Raw genomic sequence first — 27,107 nt, forward strand, 5'->3', positions numbered from 1 at the left:
TTGACGCCAAGGAAGACAACTTCATGTGCAGGTGAGAGAACATGAGTTTGTAAGACGAGTGGTGGCGCGGGCGCGATGACGCGTTTATGTGTATGAAAAAGCATAAACTGAGTTTTCGAAGGGTTGATGTGAAGTTTGTTAGTTGTGCACCACGCAGACAAGTTGCTTAGGTCGGAATTTAGTCGGTCTATTACGGTATTTATGCATTTGCTACTAGTAAATATAGTGGTGTCGTCAGCATACAGTATAGATGAAGTACTGGTTAAACAGTGAGGAAGATCGTTAATGTACACCAGGAATAGTAAAGGGCCTAAAAGCGAGCCTTGTGGGACACCCTTAGTGACTGATTTAGTACGTGATAGTGAACCTCCGAAATTTACAACTTGTGTTCTGTTAGTCAAATAACTGCGGATGAGCGTAAGAGCTGGGCCACGAATGCCCAGAGCTTCTAACTTGTAAGAAAGAATGTTATGACAGATGGTATCAAATGCTTTACTGAAGTCAACGAAAACTGAACCAACAATATGGCCGTTGTCAAGGGCATGTTTTATTTTGTCAGTGAATGATGTTATAGCTATTTCAGTTGAATGCCCTTTACGAAACCCGTGTTGCTCAGGCGAGAGAAGATTAAATTTGTGAAAGTAGTTTGTTAAGCGGTGTACAAGTAGTTTCTCAATAACTTTGCTAAAAAAAGATAGCATGCAGATAGGGCGATAGTTTGATATTAATTCTTTGTCACCTTTTTTTAATATAGGAGTTATTTTACCGTGTTTTAATTCGTCGGGGAAAACGCCTGTTATGAACATGCAGTTAATAACGTGCGCGAGTACATCGGCGATATGAGATGATACTAATTTGATTTTAGATGGTTGTAAATCATCAAGGCCGGGACCTGTAGTTCGTAAACTAGCGATTGAATCTGATACTTCTTTGGGTGATGTAGGGAACAAGTAAAATGAATAAGGGGTTTGCCTGAGTACTGGCCGTGGTGTACTATCTGGTGAATGATCTTGTGTAGGACAGAAAAAACTATTGAATTCATCTGCGATCTCAGTGGCTTCCGTTACTATCCTTGTTCCTGTGTTAAGCTGGTTAAGTGCGTGGTTTGGTGAAGACAAATGAAGAAAGGACCTAACGGTATCCCAGGTTTTGCGGGTGTTATTTTTGTGTCTAACAATCGCTTTCTCAAAGTAAGAACGCTTGGCTTCTTTCAAAAGTCTGGTAAGTGTATTAGAATAAGTTATGTACCGCGACTTTAAAGTTACATTAAAAGGTTGGCGTTTTAATTTTTTATGAAGGCTATCACGTTTTTTAATACTTTGTAAGAGGGATCCTGTTATCCATGGGTTTCTAGGGGCGGAGAACCAGTGAGTGTTTTGTGTTGGGCTCGTACACTCCGAGTATACGCTTTTAACTTTGTTGTTAAATTGTTCGAATGCCAGGACTGGGTCTGTTATAGAAAGAATCGGGTTCCAGTCGATTTCTTCAATTTGACTAATGAACTTAGTGGTGTGAAAGTTAACTCTTTTTATGTTTCGTTGGTACGGTGGGTTAATAGACTTTATTAGAACGAATACAGGATAGTGGTCAGTTATGGGAACAGTGACTACGCCAGCGCATTGCTCTAGGTGTAAGTTTGATAACACATGATCTATTAAGGAGTGAGATCCGGACGGAGGACATCTTGTGGGTACGGTTATTAATGAATCTAGGCCATATCCTGCATAGCAGTTGGTGTAATTAGAGCAATGACTATCATTGGGGTTAGTAATATCTATGTTTATGTCACCGAGGATGAGGACATTTTTGTTTTCGTTTGCAATGATGTTCAAGATAGCATCTAGTTGAGAACAAAAGTTTGCGGAACAAGATGATGGGGAACGGTATACTGATCCGATTATTGTGTTTCTACTGTTAGCTGAAAGAAAAGATTTATCGAATTCCAAAAATACAGATTCAACGTTAGGGCAAGAGAAAGATAGATCAAGGCGACGGTGATATGAATGGTTATCTTGTACAAGAATTGCTGAACCACCATACCGAACATCCTTACGGACACATACTTCCATTGCGTATCCGGGTATACCAAACAGTTTGCTATCAGCGTTTGTCAGCCATATTTCTGAGAGGCAAATGATAGTGAAAGGGTTATTTAGATTAGAAAAGAAATCTATCATGTTATCATAGTTCTTTGAGAGGCTACGTATGTTAAAGTGTATCAGGGATTTATGGGTGAGCCTGCTGTTATTTAGTGAACGTTTTAGTTCTTCTGAAGAAAAATACATTGTCCGGGATATTTATTTGATTAGATATGAAAGCAGAAGCCTTGGGCAGCTACGAGGCGATTAGCGAGAGGTCGCGTGTGCAAGAGATGACGTATACGCGGCTTCCCTCTGTCTTTCGTGCTTTGATGCGGCAGTTGTCCGTCCATAGAAATTTCCAGTTGTGCTGCTTTTTCAGTTCGAGGGCTTGAGCAAACAGTCGTTTGTTGTCTTGTGTTAAGTGGTCGTTAATAAAGACCTTTGCCTCTGCAGACGGAGGGAAGCCGAGAGTAGTAGTGTTTAGTCGTGCTTTCCGGGCCTTGCTTACGAAATCAGCCTTCTTAGTGCGGGAACAGAAGCGTGCAATTATGTGTTTGTCCTTCTTCGCAGGGACGCGGTGAACAATGTCTATGTCAGATGGTGCCACAGGGCAGCCAATCTTGTCGCCGATTTTTTGGAGAACAGCGACACAATTCTCGCCCTGTGTGGACGGCACACCCCTGATCTCAACATTGTTTGTACGAGAATACTGCTCGAGGTCCGATACCCTTCTAGCCAGCTTTTCGTTTTCTTTTGCGAGTGTTTTGTTCTCTGCATTGACAGCGTCGCATTTCGCCCTTGATTCTTCGTACAGCTGGTTCATCATGCGCAAACTTTCGCGCATTTCTGCGATTTCTTTCCGAAGGGCGTCAACATCGCGAGCAAGTTCTGCATTACTGGGCATAGCTAAGAAACCACAGGAGTAGCCTTGGCAGCAGCAGGCGTGACAAAAGTTAAGAACAGAAGTGGCAAATGCCGTATAAAAGCGAAGACTAACCTGCGCAACCAAAAATTATTGCTTAGCGGTGTGTCCTTGTTGCCACGACTGCTGCTGCCAAGTGAAGCGCGGGACCAGGCGGATCCTTTTTTGTAGTGCTGGTGGCGCCACGGAGCGGTCCAGTTCAGTGGTAGCGCTGCCAGATGTCACCAGGTGCCCACGGTGATATCGACTGGCGAGAATAGTGGGCGTGAAGTCCACGTGCCAAGATGCCGTATGCTTGTCACCACAACGGCGGTGGAAATCAGCGCTTGCCGATTGCTGGGCTCCAATCTGCGCAACCAAAAATTATTGCTTAGCGGTGTGTCCTTGTTGCCACGACTGCTGCTGCCAAGTGAAGCGCGGGACCAGGCGGATCCTTTTTTGTAGTGCTGGTGGCGCCACGGAGCGGTCCAGTTCAGTGGTAGCGCTGCCAGATGTCACCAGGTGCCCACGGTGATATCGACTGGCGAGAATAGTGGGCGTGAAGTCCACGTGCCAAGATGCCGTATGCTTGTCACCACAACGGCGGTGGAAATCAGCGCTTGCCGATTGCTGGGCTCCAATCTGCGCAACCAAAAATTATTGCTTAGCGGTGTGTCCTTGTTGCCACGACTGCTGCTGCCAAGTGAATGTATCTAGAACACCTAACGTCTCTCAAGTATACTACTTAAATAACCTTCCTTTAGAACAGGTAACTTCGTACAAATATTTAGGAATTCATATCACATACAACCTTACCTGGGCAACCCACATTAATAATATAGTAAACAATGCTAACCGCGCTCTTGGTTACTTAAGGCAAAACTTTTTTAAGGCTCCACACTCTTTGAGATTATTGCTTTATAAAACCTTAATACGCCCGAAATTAGAATACGCTACATCAGTCTAGGACCCTAATAACTTAAACTTAACTAACGCATTAGAATTAGTTCAGAATAGCGCTGCTCGTTTTATTCTTTCGAATTACAACAGAACTGCCAGCGTAACAGCCATGACAACTAACCTTTCTCTTCCATCTCTTGTAACTCGACGTAAAGTTTCCCGTTTATCATTATTTCACAAAATTTTTCATCATGCAACACTGCATAATGTATTCATTCATATTCCACACAACGTATCTCGTCGCATCGATCATTCTTACAAGGTTCACGTCCCTTCTTGCAGCACACATGCATTTTCCCTGTCATTTGTACCTCGGACGTCATTAGAGTGGAACCACCTTCCCGCAAACATTGTATCTATCGGCGATAATTCCTTGTTTCGTGATGCCTTAACCAACATTACTTGCTAGAATGCCGTTTCATGTACTTGTATCTTGTCTTTTTTATTGTAATAGTTTTCTTTTCATTGTTCATTGTATTCCTATTGAATTATTTGTCAAATTGTATTTTTATGTTGTACTTGTTTCTCTGTAATACTTACTGTTTGAATTTACCTGTAGCCCACTCCCCTCTGTAAAGCCTTCACAGGCCTTGAGGGTGTAATTAATGAAATGAAACAATGGGGATGAATTACAACAAATGATTGAGGACTTCAACTGAGAAAGTGTAAGAGTGGGTTTGAAGAATAATATGCGAAAGACAAAGATAATGTTCAATAGCCTGGCAAGGGAACAAGAATTCAGCATCGCCACTCAGCCTCTAGAGTCTGTAAAGGAGTACGTTTATCTAGATAAATTACTTGAGAAGGAATCTTGAGAAGGAAATTTACAGAAGAATAAATTGGGTTGGAGTGCATACGGCAGGCATTGCCAAATCCTGACTGAGAGCTTACCATTGTCGTTGAAAAGAAAAGTGTACAATCATTCCATTTTACCGGTGCTAACATATGGGGCAGAAACTTTGAGGTTAACAAAGAATCTCGAGAACATGTTAAGGACCACACAAAGAGCGATGGAGCGAAAAATGTTAGGTCTAATGTTAAAAGACCGGAAGAGGAGTGGCGTGGATCAGAAAGAAAACGGAGATAGCCGATATTCTAGTTGACATTAAGAGGAAACAATGGAGCTGGGCAGGACATGTAACGCTAGGATGGATAACTTTTGCACCATAGAGTTACAGAATGAATACCAAGAGAATGGAAGCCGCAGTCGAGGACGGCAGAAAACTAGGTGGGGTGATGAAGTTAGGAAATTTGCAGGCACAAGTTAGACAGAGGCAAGACAGAATTAATTGGAGATCACAGGGAGAGGCCTTCGTCCTGCAGTGGACATATAGGCTGATGATGATGATATCTGCAACTATTATTCCTTTCTCATTGGCGATTCATTTGGCAAACAACCTTCTTCCAGAGAAATGGTTCGTGTGCAGTGATGGGCGGTTCTGTGAGTGAGCATGCTTCCTTTTTGTTGCCATTTTGAACATCATGAACATCACCACTTGTTCCAGCATTCACTGTAATAGTGCTTTTGGTGTGGAATGTATGCTTCAGCACGCAAGTTCGACAGTTTTTAATTGAAAACACGACAGTTTTTAATTGAAACTGATAATATGGTGCATAGTTAGCACCATCTAGAAAAGCCAGCATCGCAGCCGCTACTAGCCGCGCCAGTAGCCAACCGAAGTACACTAGCGACGTCGTCATTCTGACCTGTCATATCGGTAGTATTGGTATGGTGTAGCACCGGCGTGCGGCGTGGCGTTATCGTAATGGCACCAAAGAGGCGATGCCACTATAGTGCCACTTTCTAACTAACAGTTGTGCTAGCTGTAGAGGCATTGTCAAACGTTCAAGCCAGGCAGGACTTCGGCATCGATGAGAAAAAACGTCTGTTGTTGGAGGGGGCAACGGGAGATGCTTTTTGCATGCACCGCAAGGAGGATTACATTTATCCAGGAACTTTGATCGTGCACTCCTTCAAAAAGTGCAGCATCTCTAATGCGCTTGATGGTACTGAATATAGTGCACTGTTTGGAACTGGCAGCGATAAGGAAGGTAGCGACAAGGGTAGCAGCGATGATGACGTAGAATGAGCTTGGCATGTTCATATTCAATAAATGCTGTTTTCATTTTGTGAACCCTGTCCTCGCTTTTTTGTGTAGCCTACATTCGAGGCAAGCTTTTTTTTTTTTTTTTTTTCTGGCCTCAGATTTCGGGGGCTCAGCTTAGAATCGGAGTTGGCCTAGATTCGAGTAAATACGGTATACAGAAAGAAGTCCCAATGTCAAGGACTGCAAGGTGAGACCTCCTCTAATACTAAGAGGAAAATAATAAATTATACAATAGTGAGCAAACTGTTACATACACTGTACTAGAAGGGAAACTTGGGCGAGTTGGTGGTAATTCATGTTTGGAAAGTAACAGCGCTAAACGGACAAGAACTTATACAACGAAGAACATGACACTGGCGCTGACTCACAACTCAGTTGTGAGTTGGTGCCGGTGTCGTGCTCTTTATTGCCTGAGTCCTTGTTCGTTTTTTGGAAAGTAACAGCGCTAAACGGACAAGAACTTATACAACGAAGAACATGACACTGGCGCTGACTCACAACTCAGTTGTGAGTTGGTGCCGGTGTCGTGCTCTTTATTGCCTGAGTCCTTGTTCGTTTAGCGCTATTACTTTCCAAACATGTTATATAAACATAGAAGAGTGAGCATAAATATATACACAGTAGAACACAACTATGGAAGCATAAAATCTAGTTAAGAACCTTGCATATTGTAGAAATGCATGCAACTGAAATTTTGGTGATCTAGCGGAAGAATATTCCTTCAGGTCAGTGAGTCAGGAATTGCATAATGATGTAGAAGAAAGACTGGTGGTGGATTTTCTATAATTAGTTCTGCTGTCTTCATTCCAGCACTTGCTTAGCTGCCTTTTTTACGGAGCAGAGCTTTCAGCTTATTATGCGAGAAAGAGTTGAAACACACACATAAGTGCTAACCTTTTGCCTCATTGTCTTTTTGCCTTGAAAATTGTCGTACTTTGTTGTGCAGGTGGGCTACACACGAGGGCTGCACGTGTGGGAAGTTCGTTGGAGTACGCGGCAGCGGGGAACACATGCTGTGGTGGGAGTGGCCACACGGGACGCCCCACTTCACTCGGTTGGCTACCAGTCCTTGGTGGGCAGCAACCGTGAGTCCTGGGGATGGGACCTGGGCCGAAACAAGCTCTACCACGATGTTAAGAACAACCCCGCTGTCACATACCCCGGTGATTGGTGAGTCTACCTTGTTTCCATCGTTGATGTCACTGAAATGCAAACAGGCGAATCGATTAAAATATAGAGGCATACAGGGCAGGTTACAATAGGAAGACGGTGTAGCACAGGCACTGAGACTGCCACAGCACTTCTGGTGTGGCAGTGTTAGTTCCCTCTTGGCTTCTGTCCTGTTCTGCCCTTCATGCTGTCAAACATTTTTTAAACCTTGAGCCAACTTGTGAAGGTCTAACTCCTTCTTACAGATGTTTTGACTTGTGAACATGAGTAAATGGATTTAACATTTTACACAGGTTTAAGGGGGAGTTGTTATTGTTCATGAGTGATGCAATTGCAGGTGTAGCTCTGGAGGGAATAATGAAAATGGGCGCACAAGTCTTTGTTCTTTTGGGAGTGCAGGATAAACTCTGGACAGAAGCACCATAGAAGCACTCTGTAGCACAGCAAATGTTTGAGCAGATTTGCAGTGTTTTGTTGTGATACACAGCTGTGTGTATTAATATTGCATAGTGCTGTTCAAATATTGGCATACTGTATTGTAGGGGTTAGCAAGTATATTTACAAAATTAAATTCTGTGCAGCAGCTGTCCAGAATACAGTGGAATCTCATTGATACGATCTTCGCGGGAACCGCAAAATAAATTGTATCAACCGAAAATCGTGTCATCCAACGTATTATCCAACCAAATCGTATTATCGCGAAAAGAAAAAGAAATGTATTATCACGAAAAACGTAGCATGCTGAATAGTATCAACAAGATTCCACTATTTCGTAGCTTCTTATTTATTCTGTAGCACCTGCGTGCCACAGGGAATATACCCTCCTTCAACAATATGACCGATCAGTAAAAGCACTGTCAAGACAGGCCAAGTTGCAAAGTTGTAAAGACTGCATTTGCTATTTGTCCTGTGAGTTCTCCGTGTCCAGCATTTGCTAATACACTTAAACCTCGATATAACAAAGTTGGTAAAATCGGCAATTTTCTTTGTTATATTGAAATTTTCTTATATTGAAATTAGATTTTTGTGCAAGTAAGTACAGTTGCAGATAGATTTTTTTTCAACAGAAGGGACCGCAACACTTTACGAATTGTCAGGCAATCGGAAAAAGTAAATTTACGAATAACTTTGTCGAATTTTAGTCGGTGACGAAAGATACGGTTCCATGCCGTGTCGACAATATCTTCACATCAGAGGTATGAAGGCGAAACTTGAGATTACGCAACCTCCTGCACAATTGTGTGGGAATACAGCGCACAATGCCACGCCATCTCAGCTCACCCAGTCTTTGCACATGCAGCAGATTACCTCTGTAAAACAGGGCGTGAGGGCTGCATATATGTCAGCCACGCTGATAGCCATGCACAGCCACAGCCACACTAGAAAAGGAGACGCGTGCCAACATACCCGCTCACTCCCTGTTAACTGGAGCCGTATTCTAGGACAACCACTCTTGAAGATACAGTCATTTTCACAATATCTTGCTGAATAGTATCCGACGTCTAAAGAATGATGCGACAGTGGTCAATGTGGCGAGCCGTCGTCCTTACATTTATTAGGGAAAGTGAAGGTGAAGCAGAGCAGCGACTGCAGTGAGGAGCTCGATAGAGAGTAAGAGCGCGTTCCTCTAGCTCACTCATTACACAAGCAACATGCACATGTGCGGTGCTGATGATGATGGGGCATGATGAGGATGTATGGTGGGGATGGTGTCTCTATAGATGACCCCCCCCCCCCCTCCCAAAGTAATACTGTCTAAATGAAGGTAATCGGGCGTACTTACAGAAGTGTAGAGAGGTAAGATTATTCCTGGGCAGGCCAGGCCATTGGTGGGAAAGGCATTGCTCATGTGGGTAGCTCTAAATGCACCGCAGCTGGCAAACGGCACTCATTTCTGAAGGCGAGATGAGAGCGAGGCTAGGCGATGGAAAGTGGTGGTCCAGTAACATTGAAACCCATGAAATGCGCAGGTGCATCTGGTTCGTTCAGCAGAATCGGGTTTGCTCTGCGACTTGAAAGTCGTGAGTCAGCCCGTTCACTCTGTGAAATTTCACTGAGGGAAGCATTTGCTTCGCAAGGCATCGCTGTATATCATGGGCAGTGGGTTAACAGGATCACCTAAGCAACTCCAGATGCTCACGCATAGACACTCATCAATTCAACCAGAATTTTTCATCTGTGATCGCAGGACTATCACCTAAAGACCCAATTTGCTGCATCCATATCTTAGAGTGTAGGGTTTGCCGTTTAAGTCATACTTTTTACTTGGCCTAAAAAAAAATGGGAGTGCTGTTAAACAGTGCCCATCTTCTGAAATGTCTGTGCATGGTAAAGAATTGGTGCAGCTGAAAATAATCCCGAGCTTTCCACGATAGCATCCCTCACATCAAAGGTGTAGCGTTGAGATGTAAAAAAAAAGCAATTAATCTAGTTGTCTTTTCCTGAGCTTATGCTAGAGCTTATGCTTCTGCTCATCTTTCGCATGAATACAGCCGTCCGGCTGACGAGATCTTCTTGGTGCCGGATGCATTCTTGGTTGTTCTGGACATGGACGAAGGCACATTGGCCTTCGTGGTTGAAGGCCGATACCTGGGCGTGGCATTTCGGGGCCTGCGGGGCAAAAGCTCTACCCTGTGGTCAGCGCCGTCTGGGGCCACTGCGAGATCACCATGAAGTACATCGGTGGACTCGACCGTGAGTACTCATTTTCATGTCTGGTTTATGGTTAGCCGTGCTCTATCCCAATACATCTGATTTAATGGAAGCCATGATGTAACAAACCTTTTTAGTTTTATAGCGCAACTCTTAGGCGCCCGTTCCTGCAGCGAGTGTAGGCGTTTCCGGTGTAACCAAGCAAACGAGCACAGCGAAAGATGAGAGCGAACGCGGCGCGCAGCAGGCGATGAAAAAAGTGGCGAGAGGAGGAGGCACGAGGAGGAATGCAGAGAGGAGGGTGCAGCAGAACCATGAAGGGGAAAGCTGAGGAGGGTATGGCGAAAGGGTGAGGAGTAAAGCGGAGGGCCGGTGGCAACCAAGCATGCGGCCAGCGCGGAAACAACGGGCTGGCGTCGGCTTTGGACCCGCTGTGCATGCGCTACTTCGCCTGCGGTGCCGCCGCCACTAAAGAATGCGCTCCGTGCGAGCCATGCATTCCTGTGTTCATGCTTTCTTCCTGAACAATGAGCGACGCAAACAGTGGAAATGCTTCGTCTTCTGCTGCTGCTAAACGAGCTGCTCGAGCAAAGGGTCAGCCCCGCCACATAGAGCACCCTGTCGTTCAGAATCAAATTCTTCGCTACAATATATCGTGATTTCAAAACACCCTAAACAGCTGCACTGAAAATTCTCATTAGGGAGTATCGTAATCGTTGGTGGACTTTTTTTTTTACCTTAATTCCATTAAACGTGTATTCCTGCAATTTGGTGGCAAAGCTTTCCCGCTATTTTTCGTTCCTAAAACTTCTGTTATCTATTTTACATTCAAGATGTGCCCAAGTTGACTACTGCTTCGTTTAGCTGTGGCTGTTTGTTTGTTTCTCGCATAGAGAACAGAAACGAGAGAGAAAAAAAAAAAAAAAAAAGAAGCCAAAGAATCTGTTTGCAAATCAAAACACATTTGCACACCATATGCAGGTTTGGATTGGGGTGCATGGCCTGATCGGGACTGATTACTAGCCACTCCCTTCGTAATGCCGTCTATGGCTGCTATCCAAACTAATGATTGAGAAAATAAGTTTCTGTGCAAATAATGTTACCCCTCTTGTGAGAATCTGCACCTATTTTGCATGTTTCCCTATTGTTGAAGTATCCCGCATTTTAACTGGCCGAAACTCTGTTCGCCTCTGGACAGCCCGTTTCTTACAGACGCTGATATGAGATACAATTTCTTTGATAATTGCCTACTAATTGCACCGATTAATCAGGCAGCGTGTCCAGGCCACAAAGAAGGTGTACTGCTCTGCCACCCCATAGTTATTCTGCATGCTGGAGCTTGCGTTTTACCGATGTTACTCAGGCGCACCTGAAACTCCGGTGTTTCGATTTTCGCTGATGTACCATATGCGGTGGCCTCACGTTGTGCGCGGCATGTATCTGATATAACAGCCCCGTTCAAAGAAAGATTGAGTGCCGTGGAGACATTTGTATCACAAACTGCATTACCACGGCAGCTCTCGCATGAAACTACATGTTGCAACGTGCACACACTGAACGTTATCACGATGGCGCTAACAACCTCATCGAAAACTCTGAAATTCGTCGCAGCGTATACCGTATTTTCCGGTCTGTAAGTCGCACCTTTGTATAAGACGGTGCGCACCCCCTCAAAACGACAGTTTTTCCGGAAAAAAACGTATATAAGTCGCACCGGTGTATAAGACGCACCTGTTAGTTCGGTAAGCGATAAAAAAAAAAAATTACAGTGACGTTTCACTCCGTGAACGTCACTAGAACGCGGTGGACACCTGCAAAGCACTTTGGGGCTCCAAACTTTAGGGGCACCTATTCTAAAACTTTATTAGCCATCAACATGGTTTGCTTTTTGACAGTAACAGGTTTTCACAGCATTACCACTGTTATCAATTTGTTGTTTACCTATGCCCTTTTTGCGCCGTCGCGGCTTTTACCATTTCGAGCGAGTAGTTCGGGACGTGCTCCTTGCCGAAAAACATTGCGCGCTTCTTACACTGGTGTGCCGTTTTGCGCAGTAATCTTTTAAAGCTTCGCTTACACCGATTCAGACAGTGAATGGCATTTGTTGCCTGTTCCTTTTCTTAACGCATTTTATTGGCGTGCTAGAGACCTAAGATGGCGGCCAGGTTGATGTAAATGGACACTATATAGGTAGTGTGTGTCCCAGCTAATCCGACCGAGCGAATTGAAAAAAAAAAAAAAAACGAAAAAAAAAAAACGAGAAAACAAGATAGGACAATGAGACAAATAATGCGAGGTATCATAGCACGAAAAAGTATCATAGCACAAAAGACTTGTTTTAGCTCATAAAAAAAAAGAAAGAAGCCGTGAGCACGTCGCCATCGCAGATTGCTGGACAGCTGAACTTCTACGCCGTAGGCAGATCGATGACGCTGAACATTATTTTGCGTTCACGACAGCTAAAAAGCAGAGTTCGTAGTTAATATTACTGTAAATAACTAAAAATAACTTGGTACTATCTGTCATAAAATAAAAGCACTGATTTCGCCCTCTGCAGCGATTCGCTGGAACTTAAGAGCTTCAGGAGCCAACCAAAAAGTGTTCTGTGCAAGCATGATGTCGCTATTGTTGATATCAAGGGCCAACCATCACGGCGGCACGGACATTTTGTTACGACGAGTTGTGCAAAAAAAAGGATTGCCGTAGTCGAATGTGAAAATGTATACACAAATAAAACTGCAAATAAAAATGGCTATATTTGGCTACGAATTATTTTGCACTTTTTTTCTGTTTGGCTACATTTGGGCTACAGCTTATCTAGTTTTTGGCTGCGCCGCCTCGTCGGACCTGGCAACACTGGAAGGGAAGCGGTACAATTTGATGCCGACACCCCCTTCGCGGTTGTGATGATACTTAAAGCAGCAGTATTTGCGCTTGTTCTTTTTGTTCACACTTCTCACGGAGGAGCTGCCGAGAGGTCGCGGTGAATCCATTGAAAAGCAAGAAAAGGAGGCTTTCAGGCGTGCCTGAGCGCAGTACGAACAAATTTGAAATGGCGGTGAGGGCCTACGCGAGGGTGCTCATCGCCGCTGCTAGGTAGCGCGACATGTAGAGCCAAACTGCATTGCAGGGTGCCTATGGCTGTCAGCGGATCTACGTGCGAGAGCGCCGGTTCGAGGCGGTGAGATAATCAAAATCGTGGAGGTGGTGGCTTCGATAAATTCCGTTTCGGACCTGCGGACATGGCAAAAAGTCCGGAAAATTGGACGGCGGCGGTTTTTTGCGTCAATAATTTCAGACGTCATTATACATTGGCTCTAGGGGTACATTGCGGTGCCGTGAAGGCGTCCGAAATATCGGGCATGTCCGGAAAATTGGTCGTTGACTGTACACGAGTTCTTTGGAGATGGTGTTTAGGGGTGTTTGTTTGAAAGCATGATTGAATTTCTCATTTCTTACAGAACTGGTCAGATTTCCTATGATACAGAGGTGCGCAGCCTTAAATCATTGTGAAATCATTGTGAAAATAACTGGTGTTGCTGAATCTGGGAGAAAACATTACGGGAAGTTTGACCAAGGCCCTTGAGAAGAATATAAGCCACTAATATGCCGGAATATGCCAGAATTTGCCAGATGCAAATTAAATTTTTGAAGAATTCTCCAAACTGATTTGATCTTTTTTTCTAAAATGTCCCTTTAAATTTTAACACATTAATATTTTTGGTGAGTGCGGGTGTCATTGGCAACATACAGCATATACGTTATGTAGCATACTGTGGCTTTCTCGGGCTCATGCTGTGAATAGGATAAAGGTGAAAGCATGTTGTGCACTTAAAGGATGATGCGTGGAGCATTGGCTTAGTGGAATGCCCTGATGGCTTGACTCTGGCATTTGTGTCCTTGCAGCGGAGCCGCTTCCCCTCAAAGATATCTGCCGGCGGGTGATACGGCAGCGTGTCGGCAAGGCCCGCTTATCGCGGGTGCATGAACTGAACCTTCCAACGGCTCTCAAGGCATACTTGCTGTATCAGGACCGGACCAGTTAATGACCGCCAGCCCTGTGCCACACGGGCTGCCTAGAGTCCAACTGCCGAGCCCAAGCCTCACGCCTGTCTCACATCACGGGTCTGCCTCAGGAGTCCTCCTCATGAGCAATGCACAGGGTGGATTTGTGCCATATTTACACTGATGTAAGGCAGGTGCATTGCCCCTTTTAGTTCATTGCTTTCTTGAAAAACTGACAGTCCGCATTTCTCGCATTACAATAAGTTCTGAAATAAGAATTGTGCATTAGTCTCGCTGCGTTCGCAAGCTAACCTCATTGCTCTTAAAATAGTTAGTCTGCAAAGAAACATTTCTGGGTATTTGTGCCTTTCAACTTGACTCTAATCATCATTTTGATAGCCTGACAAAATTCTGGTAGCTACCACTCAGATTTTCTGATCAGCATACTGGAGAAGCTTTCAATCAAAACTTGGGTATCCAAGGGATTAGCATCATTCTGATCTCTGTAAAGGGGGCACAAGCTGTTGCTAGGCCTCCCAGGAATTGCTGAATGAAGTGCTCTTTTCTTCAACATACTCAAAGAGCCATTTTGAAAACATACTGTTTTAAGAGATTTGGCAGTTTCCCGAATATTCTGATGGGCTACCGGTTTGTAAATTTGTTTATGCCCTTTAGTAGCAAATACCTCTTCTCGTTGTTTTTGCATTCCATTCCTTAAAGTTTGAGAATCACTTGGAACTGTTCGAGTTGGGACAGGCAGTTGCTTTTGCTTCATAAAGAGGAAGCAGTGATTTAATTTGTGCCAAGCATGGCATTTGAGGCATCTCTAAGAGGGTTCGTGGGAGGCTGAATTGTAAATAAATTAAGATATATCTATGTATGCCATTATTTATTTAGTATACTGTTTTCATATTTATTTTTTTGAAATGCCAATACGCTGCAGTGTAATGTAGACTGTTTTTTTTAAATCCGAGTTGTTCTATCTTGATTTTTAAATTCCACTGTTTAATGTCCTTGAATTACTTGTTTAATGACTATTCCTGCCTTATATTCAGATAAATATGGTAACTGGCACATGTGAAATGCACCTTGCAGATGGTTGGCACATGTTGTTTCAGTTTACGTTATTCACAAATGCTGCTTGATTATGAAGTTCATGTATGACGTCTTTCTTGGCAGAGTCACAAGTACTGCAATGTGCAGTATGTAGTATTTAACTATTTGCAGTTGCTTAGAATTGCGATCTCGCTGAACATTATTATGGTATTGACCGTTACATTAGAGGATATACGATTCTATATAAAGTATTTCACTGTGTGCTCACCAAAGTATAATTGTGCTTCAGTGTAGTCATTTGGGAGTAGCTGGCAACGTTCGGCGACAAGTAGCATTATTGTGTATTGTAGCGGGGTGCAAGTCAGCATTTTAAACAAGGTGATAGGCGAATTATCTGCCATATTCTGTTTGATGCATTACTACTGTTGCACCTGTTACGAATCCACCCTGTGGTATATGTGCAGTATGTCAAAGTAGTTTATTAAGTGCAGTGTTGAACTGGCAAGGTAAAGAGTACATTCTTTAACAGTGGGAATTGGTGGATCGGGCATTGCAAAGTTTTGGCGCCTTTTGTTGCTGAGGAATGCGTGAATTGCTTGGGGCTTGGCTCTGTGGCACTTAAAGGCATTTTTGCAGCGTGCTGCGACATTGCAAATAATCTTGGCACCTGTCGCATTGCTGCTTTTATTTTTGCCGTGTGCGTGGGCATAGCTTAGTCACACCTGCTAATGGCAGCATCTGCCGGTGCAATGTTGTGCGCACAGTTTCGTCGCCTCTCTCATCGGCTTTGCTCTGAGCCGTTCTGCTGTGAACACTCCGAGTGACACCAATTGTAGGCCCCGTAGACCAACCGCACCAGTGAAGAGTGCATCTGTTTTGGCGACCATATTCTTCGTGAGAGGAACAAGTGGGATATTTTTGTGTTTGCGACACTCCATGTGTGGCTGGACAATTCTGACCACGGACTGGACCATGGTTTGTTCAGTGTACATAGATGGCAAGTATTTAGTTGCAATGGGCTGGCCGAAGTTGGCAAATTGAGTGCTTGGACAGGACATTTACAGGCATCTGGCCACAGCATCTTCAGCAGGAGTCACGTGCGGAGTGAGCTGCTGCTAAGGCTTGTCCTGCACTGAATAGGGAATGCTGCAGTGAACCATAGCAAAACTTTTCGCTAGGGCAGGCTGCTTTCTTGAGCGACTGCAGAGTTTAGCTGTCCAATTACTGCTGATCTGATATGTTACCACGTGTGCAGTGTGAGGTGTAGAAATGGCTTTTGTTACTGGCAACTTGCAATATGAAATTTTCGGGCCACATAATGGAACAGTGTGATGCAGAGAAACCAGTTAAGACTTGTCTGTGCAGTGGCTGTGACTGTAATCAGTGTTGCTGCTGCAAGCAGCAGCTGACGTGTGCTTTTGCTTATCCATTTGCTGCTTTTCTCTCTTGAGCATCAGTTCGCATCGAGCTGGATGCAATAAGTGTGCTGCGTAGTGCCTCCCAGCAATATAGTGCCGTTTCAGTAAAAGTCCGTTGCGAGTTCCACTGAAGGTTAGGCAGATGCATCCATTTTCTATGTCAGAAGCAACATCCAAGATTAGCTTTTATTTTTTTTTGTTCACATCAGTATTTTATGGCCAGAATGAGCGTTTTGCAATGGTGAGCACATTTTTGTTCAGGTGAATGCCATTAGGTGATCAGATGATCTGAATGTGGTAGTGTGGTGCAGGACAATTTATCTCTTTGTGGTATTGCCGTGGAAATGCACGGGACTAGCAGTATGTGTGTCTGTACTCCAGTGTGGTGAGCACGTTTGTGACAGGTTGAGTGGTTAATGCAGTCAGTTAATGCAATCATTAATGCAGGCATTGCTTCTTGTAAGTTGCAACTGTCTAGGTTAAATAATTCGACAAATATTGCATGTCTGAATGCAGTGTCTGTTTGCAGCCTGAAAGCAGAAAGGATTGCAGTTATTTCCGCTCAGTGGTGCCTAATTGATGATTCCTTGTATTTATTGTCGTCCCTGTGTTAATAGAGAGTGTTTAGGGTTGTCATGCCACGGCGTTCACCGTAATTCTTTGAATTTAATAAGAATATTATGTTCCGATGAGTAACTAATTAATTTGTGGGATTCCTTTTTTCTTTTTTTCACTTCAGCTGAGTATAGCCCTGAGGAACATCTTGCCAATGTATATTTGGCTTTGTAAATGAAAAACATTTTGCATTGTTTGCTGAAATATTCTTGTAATATAATCTTCAGGGCTGTCTCTGATCATTGATATGGCACAAGGCTTTTATTTATTTCAAAATGTCTGTGCACTCTTTGATGCTACAATCCTCTCTTACATTTTTGAACCGGTTACTTGGGAGGTGAACAAAAAAAGAAGAGCTGGAATGTTGGCATCAGCTGGCAGTGACAGGCCTGTGCATGTGGAAGATTTTAGCTGCAACATCTAAACCTTTCGACAAAGCAGATAACTTCCATGCCAGTGGTATTTAGCACGGTTTACAAAAGAAGCCAAAGATGCACAAGCCTAGCTCCTTTTAGCCGAATCATGAATTTGTGGCTAGGTTTACTCTGGACAAACTACGTACATGCAGCACTAGGCCATTTAATGCAAATGTGTCATCAGGGCTATCATAAGAACCTCCCGCATAGCGTGATAAATTTAACGTATTGCACACATTGGCAAAAGCCCACCAGAAAGAGGCAGTGGCATGTATCGGAGCATTACGGCTTCGCTGACTGTTCATGGATGTTGTGAGGTGGAAGAGTGCCATTGCAAGCCTCCTGCACTTTGCTGCAGAAGCAGTGTTTGCCATAGAGTTTCAGATCTTTGCTACCACCAGGTTGCAAAAAATTCTTCAAAGGCCCTAGCTTTTAATTAGGGGCAATCAGCTGTATGTTCATTGGCTCTGGACGCTACAGAATGTTGTGCCCAGTTAGTTTTATGCTTAGATACTGATATACGACCAAAGAGAGCTGTGGCAAAACAGCTATTTGAGCTCACTGGCTACAGGGAAAGGTTTGTATACCTGACGGTGACTGTAACGGTGAAATACAGCATCACAGAAACTATTGACTGGATGTGCATAGCATGTACTTTTCTAAAAGGAGTACTGACAAAAAATTCTTGTCTTGGTTTTATTACTTCATTGGATAGCTGATGACCCTGTAATTACGCTATGGAGCCTCAATTCCCCATAAGTGCAACAAGTAATTATTTACGTTGCCTTTGAATATGACTATTTCAAAATGCGTGCGAAGAGAAACATGGCTTTGGATGTGAAAAAAGAGACTCATCACGTCACCGAAACTTGTTGTGGTGGTCTTATGGTACCAAATACCACTTACGTGTACACAGACACTATACCGTGCTGTCAACAGCAGAGTCCATTCAGTACTCAACTGGACAAGAGGAAAGAGCGCCATTTCCTATGGAAGCATACAATTGGAAGGGCCAATTTGGCACCTTTCGGCAATGAGATCATTGTATGGCCTTCGACCATCACACCCTGCCACCTCCGCTTTCGGTGATGCGATGAGTGACATTTTTTTACTTCTGACGCCACGCCACAATTGACATGCGTTATGGATGGGTCATACGAAAGGTTCTGCAATTATTCATTTGTGTTGCTCTCAAGGAATTCAGTCTTCATGCCAAACTATGGAGTCGACAGCTACCTAAAAAAGCAAGAAAAGCTGGGAACAAAATTTTTGTGTCAATACTCCTTGAAGTTCCTTCAACTATAAAAGCAGTTATTGTTCATTGTGATGATCTTAGTGTCAAGAAAGCACAGCTGTGCAAGTAGCGTGACTTTCACTCTGTTTGTTCCCAGTAAATGTTGCAAAATTACATTTGTGGCCATTTTATGATGCCATATCGTAATTCAGTGGAGGCTTGGCCACTAGGACTTCTGGACATACAAAAACTATCCCTACAAGGCACCTAAATCTTTCATGTGTCTTCATTATAGCAGTTACAGTGGTACCAAAGCACAAGTGTCTTTACATTTTGTATGAATTCAGTAAAAATACAGTTGAAATGTGTGTCACTTTTCTTGTTGGCTGCGCTTGATTGGCTAAATTATATTAGGTGCTGGCTGCTGTTACATTCGCTGTTGTCAGGGTAGGGCATTCGTAGTTTATTCACAAGTGTCAAAGTCGGAACGGGATTTTCGTGTGTGATCTAAAAGACCGGTGTTAATGTGAGCTGTTTGCAAGTCTACTGGCATGGTAGTTTACCACCGATTAGTCACTCTGCCGACCAGCAGGACTGTCACCGTTTAGCTGAGGCTTTCAAGAACATCTTTTAGTGCTCCCAAGTTGCACATTGTACCACTGGAAAGATGTTTTTTTTTACCATCTGATGACTTTCCGGGCCTAGCATGGGTCTGTCCCAACGTTTTCTTCGTACTGTGTTCTCAAAAAAGTGCAGTTACGCTTTTCGATAATCCTCCGTTGATCATCTGAATGGAAGGCAGCCTTCCCACGTGGGCTACCATGGACAGCTGTCACCTTCAATGCTGGATGTCTGTGTCAGTGTTGTGGTGTAGATGCCTCGATATTTGGTGTATTAGCGAATAAAACGCCGAGGTTTGTATGCGCGACTGGTTTATTGCGGCGTTGCGTGACGCCCGAGTGTCGTTACCTAGAGTTCCACTAACGAAGTAGGGCTTGATGAGCCTAGAAAATGGTCATCGTGGGAACCCTTGGTACAGACTTAGGCCGGAGTTTTGTAGCGATGCCTTTCCTATGCTAATGCCTTTTCGCGCTTGGTCAGTGGTCAGAGCGACGGTCCGCTCACGTTATCAGCGGGATCAGCCGGTCGTGAGCGGTGGAATATAAGACTAGTATAGAATAAAGCATAACGCATCGCTACAAAATACCGGCCTTTGTCATGTGGTTATCTAGAGCGCGGCAGTGGCGCGCTTAGCAATGCGTCTAGGTCGTCTGCTGAAGACCAGTGCCTTTATACGAACGCTGCTTGTTAAGGAAGGCCTTCATTTGTTGTAGCCTGGCGTATGCCGAAGCTTCTCCCAGCGTGTCTTGATACCGAGGCCTCCAGTAGATGGCGTAAACGCTATGCGGAGTGCTCAGTTCCCGCGCTCTCGGTATTGGGTGACAGCACAGGCGGCGGTGGTGACATAAAGCGAATTGCTGTAGCACCAAAATGGAGCTGTTAGATTTCTCTTCTAAGAGCCAGGAAAAATTTTCTTCCTGCCGTTTGAAGGACTCGAACACTACTAGTTCTGTATCTCATCGCAGTATTCGCAAAAGAATTTGAAGGATCTGAGGCACCAGCGGCACCCGTGCCAACCGCCGTCGCTGCATTGGCCGCGCATGGCACAGGAGCCTGTAGCGCGCAGAGCATTGTGCGCACTGGCAGATCCAGACGAGAAAAGGGGCATGGTTTGGTATTAATGATGCGCTGAGAAAATTGAGCATGCAGTGAGGCGTGCCCTAGTGTCTATGATAACACAGATAACCGTTCGTCAACCGTAATGTTCTCCCTCTGACTCCCGCCGCAAAAGCACCGGCTCGGCCACCTGCGCAGTGATTTCCCACAGCTGCATCATCGTGCCGAGCCGCTGGTCGATACATGGTCAGTCATCTTTTATGATCTTTATACTGTTTCGCGCCGCGCAGATAGTGTCCCCGCCGAGTAGGAGCTCCCACGCTGGCTCTGAACCAAACTGCTCCGGAATACTTGCCAAAGGAACCGACGAGCAGGTAAGATAGTTTGCTTCACCGTGGTTTGCGTATCAGCGCGATGTTGCCAACATGTCTCAAAGCCTGCAGTAATTTCTAGATGGTCGTCCGCTACTGGCGGCATGTAATTACAAGCCTTTATTATGCCTCAGACAACGAAGTTTTCATACTGACAGTATTGTTTCGTGGCAGTGATGTTTGAACTCTTCGACGCAGGAGCCCCGCGAACGGATATAATCGCCACGAATTATGCGTTTGCTCTGCTGCAGTGAAGGTACAAGTTCAGTGCTGAACTCGCGCAGTACAGAAGGGCTGCCACGCTTTTTCGGCGTCATCCGGTTTCAGTGGCGTAGCGAGGGTAGGGTGGCACACCGGGAACTTGTCCCCCCTCCCCTCCCATTATTTCTGTGCTAGTATGGGGCCACCCCAGGCCCCCTTCCCTCGCCCTCCTCGTATCAGGTCAAGTGCGAGAAAAACTGTAGGCGACCTTAATGTTCCCTTTAAGTGTCTTTAATGGCGCTAGCCGTTAGACCTTAGGTCCTTCTACCACACCCAGAGGAGCAACTGAAGACGTGTCCTAACGCGCCGGTGGAGCGTGCGTTAGGACACGAACAATGAATGGCTCATACCCCCTAAGACGGGCATTACGGGGCTCATACCCCCGAAAACGTGGCCTGCTCATTACGACGACAGAAGAGAAGTGGAATTCTACGGCGGCCGCATTTCGATGGGGGCGAAATGCGAAAACACCCGTGTATTTAGATTTAGGTGCACGTTAAAGAACCCCAGGTGGTCCAAATTTTCCAGAGTTCCCCACTACGGCTTGCCTCAAAATTAGATCGTGGTTTTGGCACGTAAAACCCCATAATTAATTTTTTTTAAACGCTGGAATGATGAGCGGTAACGCAGCCAGCTGTGGAAGATGACGAACGCGGGAGCAGTGGCACGAGCGCAACCCGAGGGGCCCCAACGAGCCAGCAGCGAAAAAACAAGACACTCGAGCCAATGCTGATGATGATAGTTTTCTGTACACAGGCGATTTCGCCTAGACATACCGTATTTACTCGCGTAGTGAACGCACTCGCATAATGAACGCACCCCCAACTTTAGTCGTAAAATTTAGGATTTGGTAGCGAGAGCTATAGTCGGATACAACTTAAAAAAAAAAAAAAAAAAACAGCAGTTGGCAACAAAGGCACACGGACCGCGCGGGGTTGTGTTGCTATAGTGCCTAGAATATACTAATGTTACTCTGCCAACCAGTCACAGAATCCAACAAAATCGTCATCATGCGACCTTTTAAAAATGGCGTCGTACTTGAAACGTACCTGGATCGTCTGCGGTTCTTTTCATCGGCGGAAGCGATGAGGTGTGCAACAGACATGGACAAAGTGTATGGAGTCTGAGCATTTCACTTTAGAGTCCGTTTTACTCATGAAACTGGACAATAAATAGTTGCAGCGAACTTTAGTTGTCCCCATTTTCTTGCGCTACAAGTCAAGTATGAAGCAAGAGAGTATTTTCGACGTCATTGCAGTTCCTTACTTCCAACCCTAAAGCCAGGTCTTTCGTATTGATCGTGCGTGTTGATCAGCCGTTCGGAGATACTTTTTTTTTTTCTTTTTTTGCGAGAAGTGCTATTGATCGAGGACTCAACCTAAATTCAGTTGTACCCGTGCGTTCATCGCATCTTAAAATCCATACCGTTAAGGTCAGTATATATGTTTCATTGTAATTTTTCGTGGTTGGACAGGGCCACTGACGAACCGCTGTCGGCTTGCTGGCGTGCTTTCCGAACTGACCGCAGGCGTTGCGGGCGTCCTTTTGAGATAGCGCAATTGTCAAGCATTGTCCAAAGGCGCATAATTGGATATAAACGTTTATTGTAAAGCGTTACAGTATTTGCAATTTTGTACAAAATTCACAAATTGTGGCTTTTGCTTTTTGTGAAGATGTGTGCCGCACGCCGGGTTTTTACGTTCCAAGCGTTTTATTTCAGTTCAGTAAATAATTGGGCTTTCACCGTTCCGCTATAATGGACGAGTGAAAACGTATAAAATTACACGCTTATAAGAATATTTGCGTGGTTTCCGCCTTATTTAGGTAACAGCTTCGTTGGTCCTTTTCTTTCCTTTTTAGCTACCTGCTTTTACTTTTTTTTTAAACGAAGCAATACCCTTCTTTAATTTTGGGTGCAGAATAATTGTTGCCGCAGTGAAGGCAGTTAAAATACACATTTTAGTACTGATTTCTGCATCTTCCTCTATTATTCTACTCTTATCGTGCTGTCGCGACCGCAGCATGCCCAAAGTATATATCACGATTTCTGCGATCATAGTTTTGTTCTTGCCTGGATCGTCTGTCTTTATATGCATGAAGTTTACTATCTGTGACTGCGCAGATATGTCTTGTTTGACGCATTATATACAGTGACGTTTGCTTAGATACGTAGATTTATTGAAGACTTATATACTTAAATATCTTGTTGCGAGGTTTTGTGTGTACAAGCAGGGAACTTTGTTTCCAGCGACACTTTTTTGCCCTTTATCAAGTTGTATCTTCGCATTTGTATATTCCATTCTATCGTCGCATTTCTAATGTGTATTTTGCAGAACTGCTTTTTATATGTACTCACTGCTGCGACTATAAGTTCGGTGCAATTACAATACACGACCGGTAACAGCTGCTCCTGCGCAATCCGTTGCAACGAAAGACAGCGTCGTTGAGGTTTTTTTCTGGCCGTTGCACATGTACAAAAATGTAAACAAGGCTCTTGAATGACAAAGATTCATCCAAATACTTGTCCTCAACTTGCTCATTTCATGGCCTTTACGTGTTTCATATCAGCTGCATGCACTGCTTTGCTGGTTTCGATCTGATATTGTTCTAAAGTTGGGCGTGAAATTTTCTTTATTTAATAAATAGACAAAAAAAAAGCGATAGCATTGATATCAGTTATGCCTGCACAATTTTTGGGACATACGAAGATATTCTTTTATGAAAAAAAATTGGAGGATGCTTAAGCTTCGCCTTTAAGAGTGGAACGCGATAGCGTTTTCGGGCCCCGTTCGCATCGCATTTTTTTTTTCAGTCGACATCACTGCAACACAGAACGTGTGAAAGTCAGCTTACACAGACCAAGCTTACACCGATCCCCTTAAAGTCGGCTTCACTTTTAAACAGAAATGCATTGATGGGAAGACGTTTTTCCAGGGGGCAATATAAGTCGTCTTATATTAATATGTGAAGGCCCTAGCACCTTTTTTATTATTTGTTTGCTATTGCCCCGACGCGCGCGCGTGTCCAAAACGCATTAGGCAGGTGAAGTCCCAATTTGACCTGCCGTAGGGAGCCTACATACAAACAGCGCTTGCATGTAGGCTCCCTAACCTGCCGAGGATGCGAGCGCCATCTGGAATGCATTTTTCGCGAGTAAACTACCCGAGCGCGCCGCTGTTATAAATGCTGGAAAATGTGTTTGTGGGGTGTTTCAGTTTCCTCGTAACAGAATTATGTTTTTCTCGTACATTCAAATTACAATACGACGCCACCATGTCTGTAGGCTGTGGTTAAGTCGTACTTTACAATTTTTTCTGACGGATTTCACTTGAGAAATTCAATTTTTGTTCACCTAAACCTTGCACCACGTGGAGGGCCTGCGCGGTCGGGGTGGTTGGAGATGATTTTTCTCCGCTACGGACGCCGACATCAACGCCGACGCCGGATTTTCTGCGACACGGGGTCCTTAACGCTGTCGCGTTAAAAAATAAATACATTTTTACTGGTTGTGACAGTGCGTAGCGTTCAATAATTCGTTTGCATCTATTAATACAATGGCATTGGCAACGACTATGCAGTTATTATTCATGTATTTGATCCCTCGACAAATTCTATAAGGAGGAAGCCACGCTGCAAAGTGAACCCCCCCCCCCCCCCCCTCCCCCCCGAACAAAATTGCTGGCTGCGCCACTGGTTGGGGGGTGCTTAGGGCAAGTCGTGGGTTTTCTTAGCAATGCCTCCACGGTGGCCCGTGACCAAATATGAGGACCATGCCCATCTCACTCTATCCATAATGGTCCGTGGGCACAATGGCCTACCCTGTCAGCGTCCTGGCACTCATTCCTGGTGTACCTTGTAAATGTGCAGAGTAAATTACGCTAATAGTCTCTACTGAACCTCCTTGCTTGCCGTTGTTCTGGCGACGGCAACACCACCGGCGGGGGCTACGCCCTCACCGGGAAAGTTCGGCGGGGGCACTATCCCCGCGGCCCCCACTTTATTTTATTGCTTATATGGACACTGCAGGCGCATTTCTGCCGTCGCCGTGAGGTTCCGTATAGTCTAAGGGCGATAAAATAGGTGAATAGCAAAATGACGATGTCGTCAGCTAGCGACTTCCGGTTCGCGGGTCAGCGCTTCTGTTGCTTCGTCCAGCCTTGTCAGCAGTTTCTACAGTACGATTTCCCGCTGTTCGCGAAGAAAACACGCTTCAGCAACGTGGTTATGGTTGGCTGCTCGGCATTAGGGTGCGCGAACTCTTCCGTGAAAGGAAAAAAAAAAGTGTTTTGTTTTCCATGGAATGGAGCGCACAAACGTAAATGGGCAGTTGCCGTCAAACGAGTGACCGAGAACGGCGAGCTGTGGGTACCGAACGTAGGAGCCAGAATATGTGAAGATCATTTCGCCACAGGCAAGTGTTTTGGCGAATAACTTCGTCTACTAACGTTCTAGTACAGATACCCCATTATAACAATCAGTTAAATACACACAGGTGCACCCAGCAAGGATCCTCAGCACATTGATTATGTGCCGTCTCCATTCCGGTACAACGAAAAGGCAACTGAGGCTGCACGAAAGAGGGAGGCGAGGTAACGTCAAAATAATTCGTGCACTTTTGAGATACTTAAATGAATGCTTTCTCTCTGCAGTTATACACGACATGCGTCTCTTGACAAAAAACGGGAGAGGCACAGCAGCCGACGACATTGCGCGCGCTGTGCACCGCTGCAGACAAAACAGCGGACGAAGCGATCGACTGTACGGTTTGTTATGGGAAGCGGTACCAACAGCCACTTATTAGGTTGACTTACCACTTATTAAAAACTACTTCTAAGTTAACGAACGTTTATATCCGCTCGACAAACGTTTGCGCTTGATAAACGTTATGACTATTTGACGCGACACAGACACGTTAGGGCATGAAATACCTGCCACATAAAAATACACGAGTCTAGCGACAAGCGACGCGACGGAGATGGCTGTCGCGTTCACTCGTCGCCTACAAGTCGTACCACATGCGAGCGACGAGACGAGCGACGACTTTGAGCGACGTCTCTCCGGTGTTGCCGGTATGAAGGCAGCAAATACTCGCCGAAACTGGCGTTACGTGTGCTTTATTAATTTAAGTTGATGTGTTTTAGTGCAAAGAGTAGCATTAATATTTCTAAAGGTCTTGCACTACGTTATTATCTTTACACGTATCAAAATATAGTCGTTTGCTCGTTCCGCGCGACAATCGGTAGTACTTGACCGATGTATATCCAGTTCCGACTTCGCGCTATTGGCTAGTCGCTAGCCAATAGCGACGAATTCTAGATTTCCAGAGCCGAGCGATCGAGCGACAACAAGCGATCTGTTCGCGCGACGGCCCGTTTCGTCGCTCGAAGCCGTCGCTCGTCGCCATCGCCCACAATATCGCTCTCATGCCAACATAAGTACGAAGGAGCCACACCTATGTTTTGGAACTGCCCAGCGATGGTTATATCGTGGTTTTTCACCAAAGTTACGCAGTATATAAAAGCCAAAGCGCGTGAAGCATGGGCATGAAGTGACGGCGGCATAGACGGCGTCGTGGTCTCGAACCGGAAGTTGTAGCAGAATACGCCGTACCCCACAATCCCTTGCGACAACCGAGATTTTGCTATCCACCCATTGTCGCCGCGCGCCGTATAGACCTACACCATGTTTGTAAACAGCGGTAGGCACCGTCGATATATTTTAGGCCCTATAGACGGTTTTCAGCAGCGGCGCACGGGCGCGGCCATGTTTGATCACGTGATTGCGCCGGCATGACTGGCCTTGGGTGGAAGGCCAGCGAAGCAGCCGTACTGCTGTATTCATGGGCGACGGTGGGGTAAGCGGCGTTGTTTCGGGTCCACAGATGGACAGCGGCTGGTTCGACGACACAAAGCTCTGGCCCATGTTTCAATGATCATGTAAGTGAACCATTGTTTGTCATTTTAACGTTGTATGTGCTCGCGCCGGAGCGCTCTGGCGCTCGATCATCGTGCATGCGCGTCGCTCGTTCGCGCCGAGCGATTCAAGCTCATGTAGGCCTCTTGTGCGGCGTTCACGTCAGTTCGCTAGTTCTTTTTCTTTTTGTGCCTAGTGCGGTGTACTTAAGCTACGATCTGAGCTGTTTGAAGTGGTTGCCCAGCCTCTCGCGCTTTGCTTGACGGCCT

At 45.0% G+C, this 27,107-nt stretch overlaps 1 protein-coding gene across 1 annotated transcript in view; it reads left to right on the forward strand.

Annotated features, from left to right (window-relative positions):
- LOC119441415 (protein gustavus-like) overlaps positions 1-19,539 on the forward strand; it is a 31,029-nt gene extending 11,490 nt beyond the window's left edge. The window contains 4 exon segments of the mRNA XM_037706040.2: positions 6,997-7,220; positions 9,713-9,837; positions 9,840-9,914; positions 13,779-19,539. Coding sequence (XP_037561968.1) covers positions 6,997-7,220; positions 9,713-9,837; positions 9,840-9,914; positions 13,779-13,918 — 564 coding nt within the window. The 3' untranslated portion in view covers positions 13,919-19,539.
- The last annotated feature ends 7,568 nt before the right edge of the window (positions 19,540-27,107 follow it).

The sequence above is a fragment of the Dermacentor silvarum genome, chromosome 2 (assembly GCF_013339745.2).
Source record: "Dermacentor silvarum isolate Dsil-2018 chromosome 2, BIME_Dsil_1.4, whole genome shotgun sequence".
NCBI classification, from domain to species: domain Eukaryota; kingdom Metazoa; phylum Arthropoda; class Arachnida; order Ixodida; family Ixodidae; genus Dermacentor; species Dermacentor silvarum.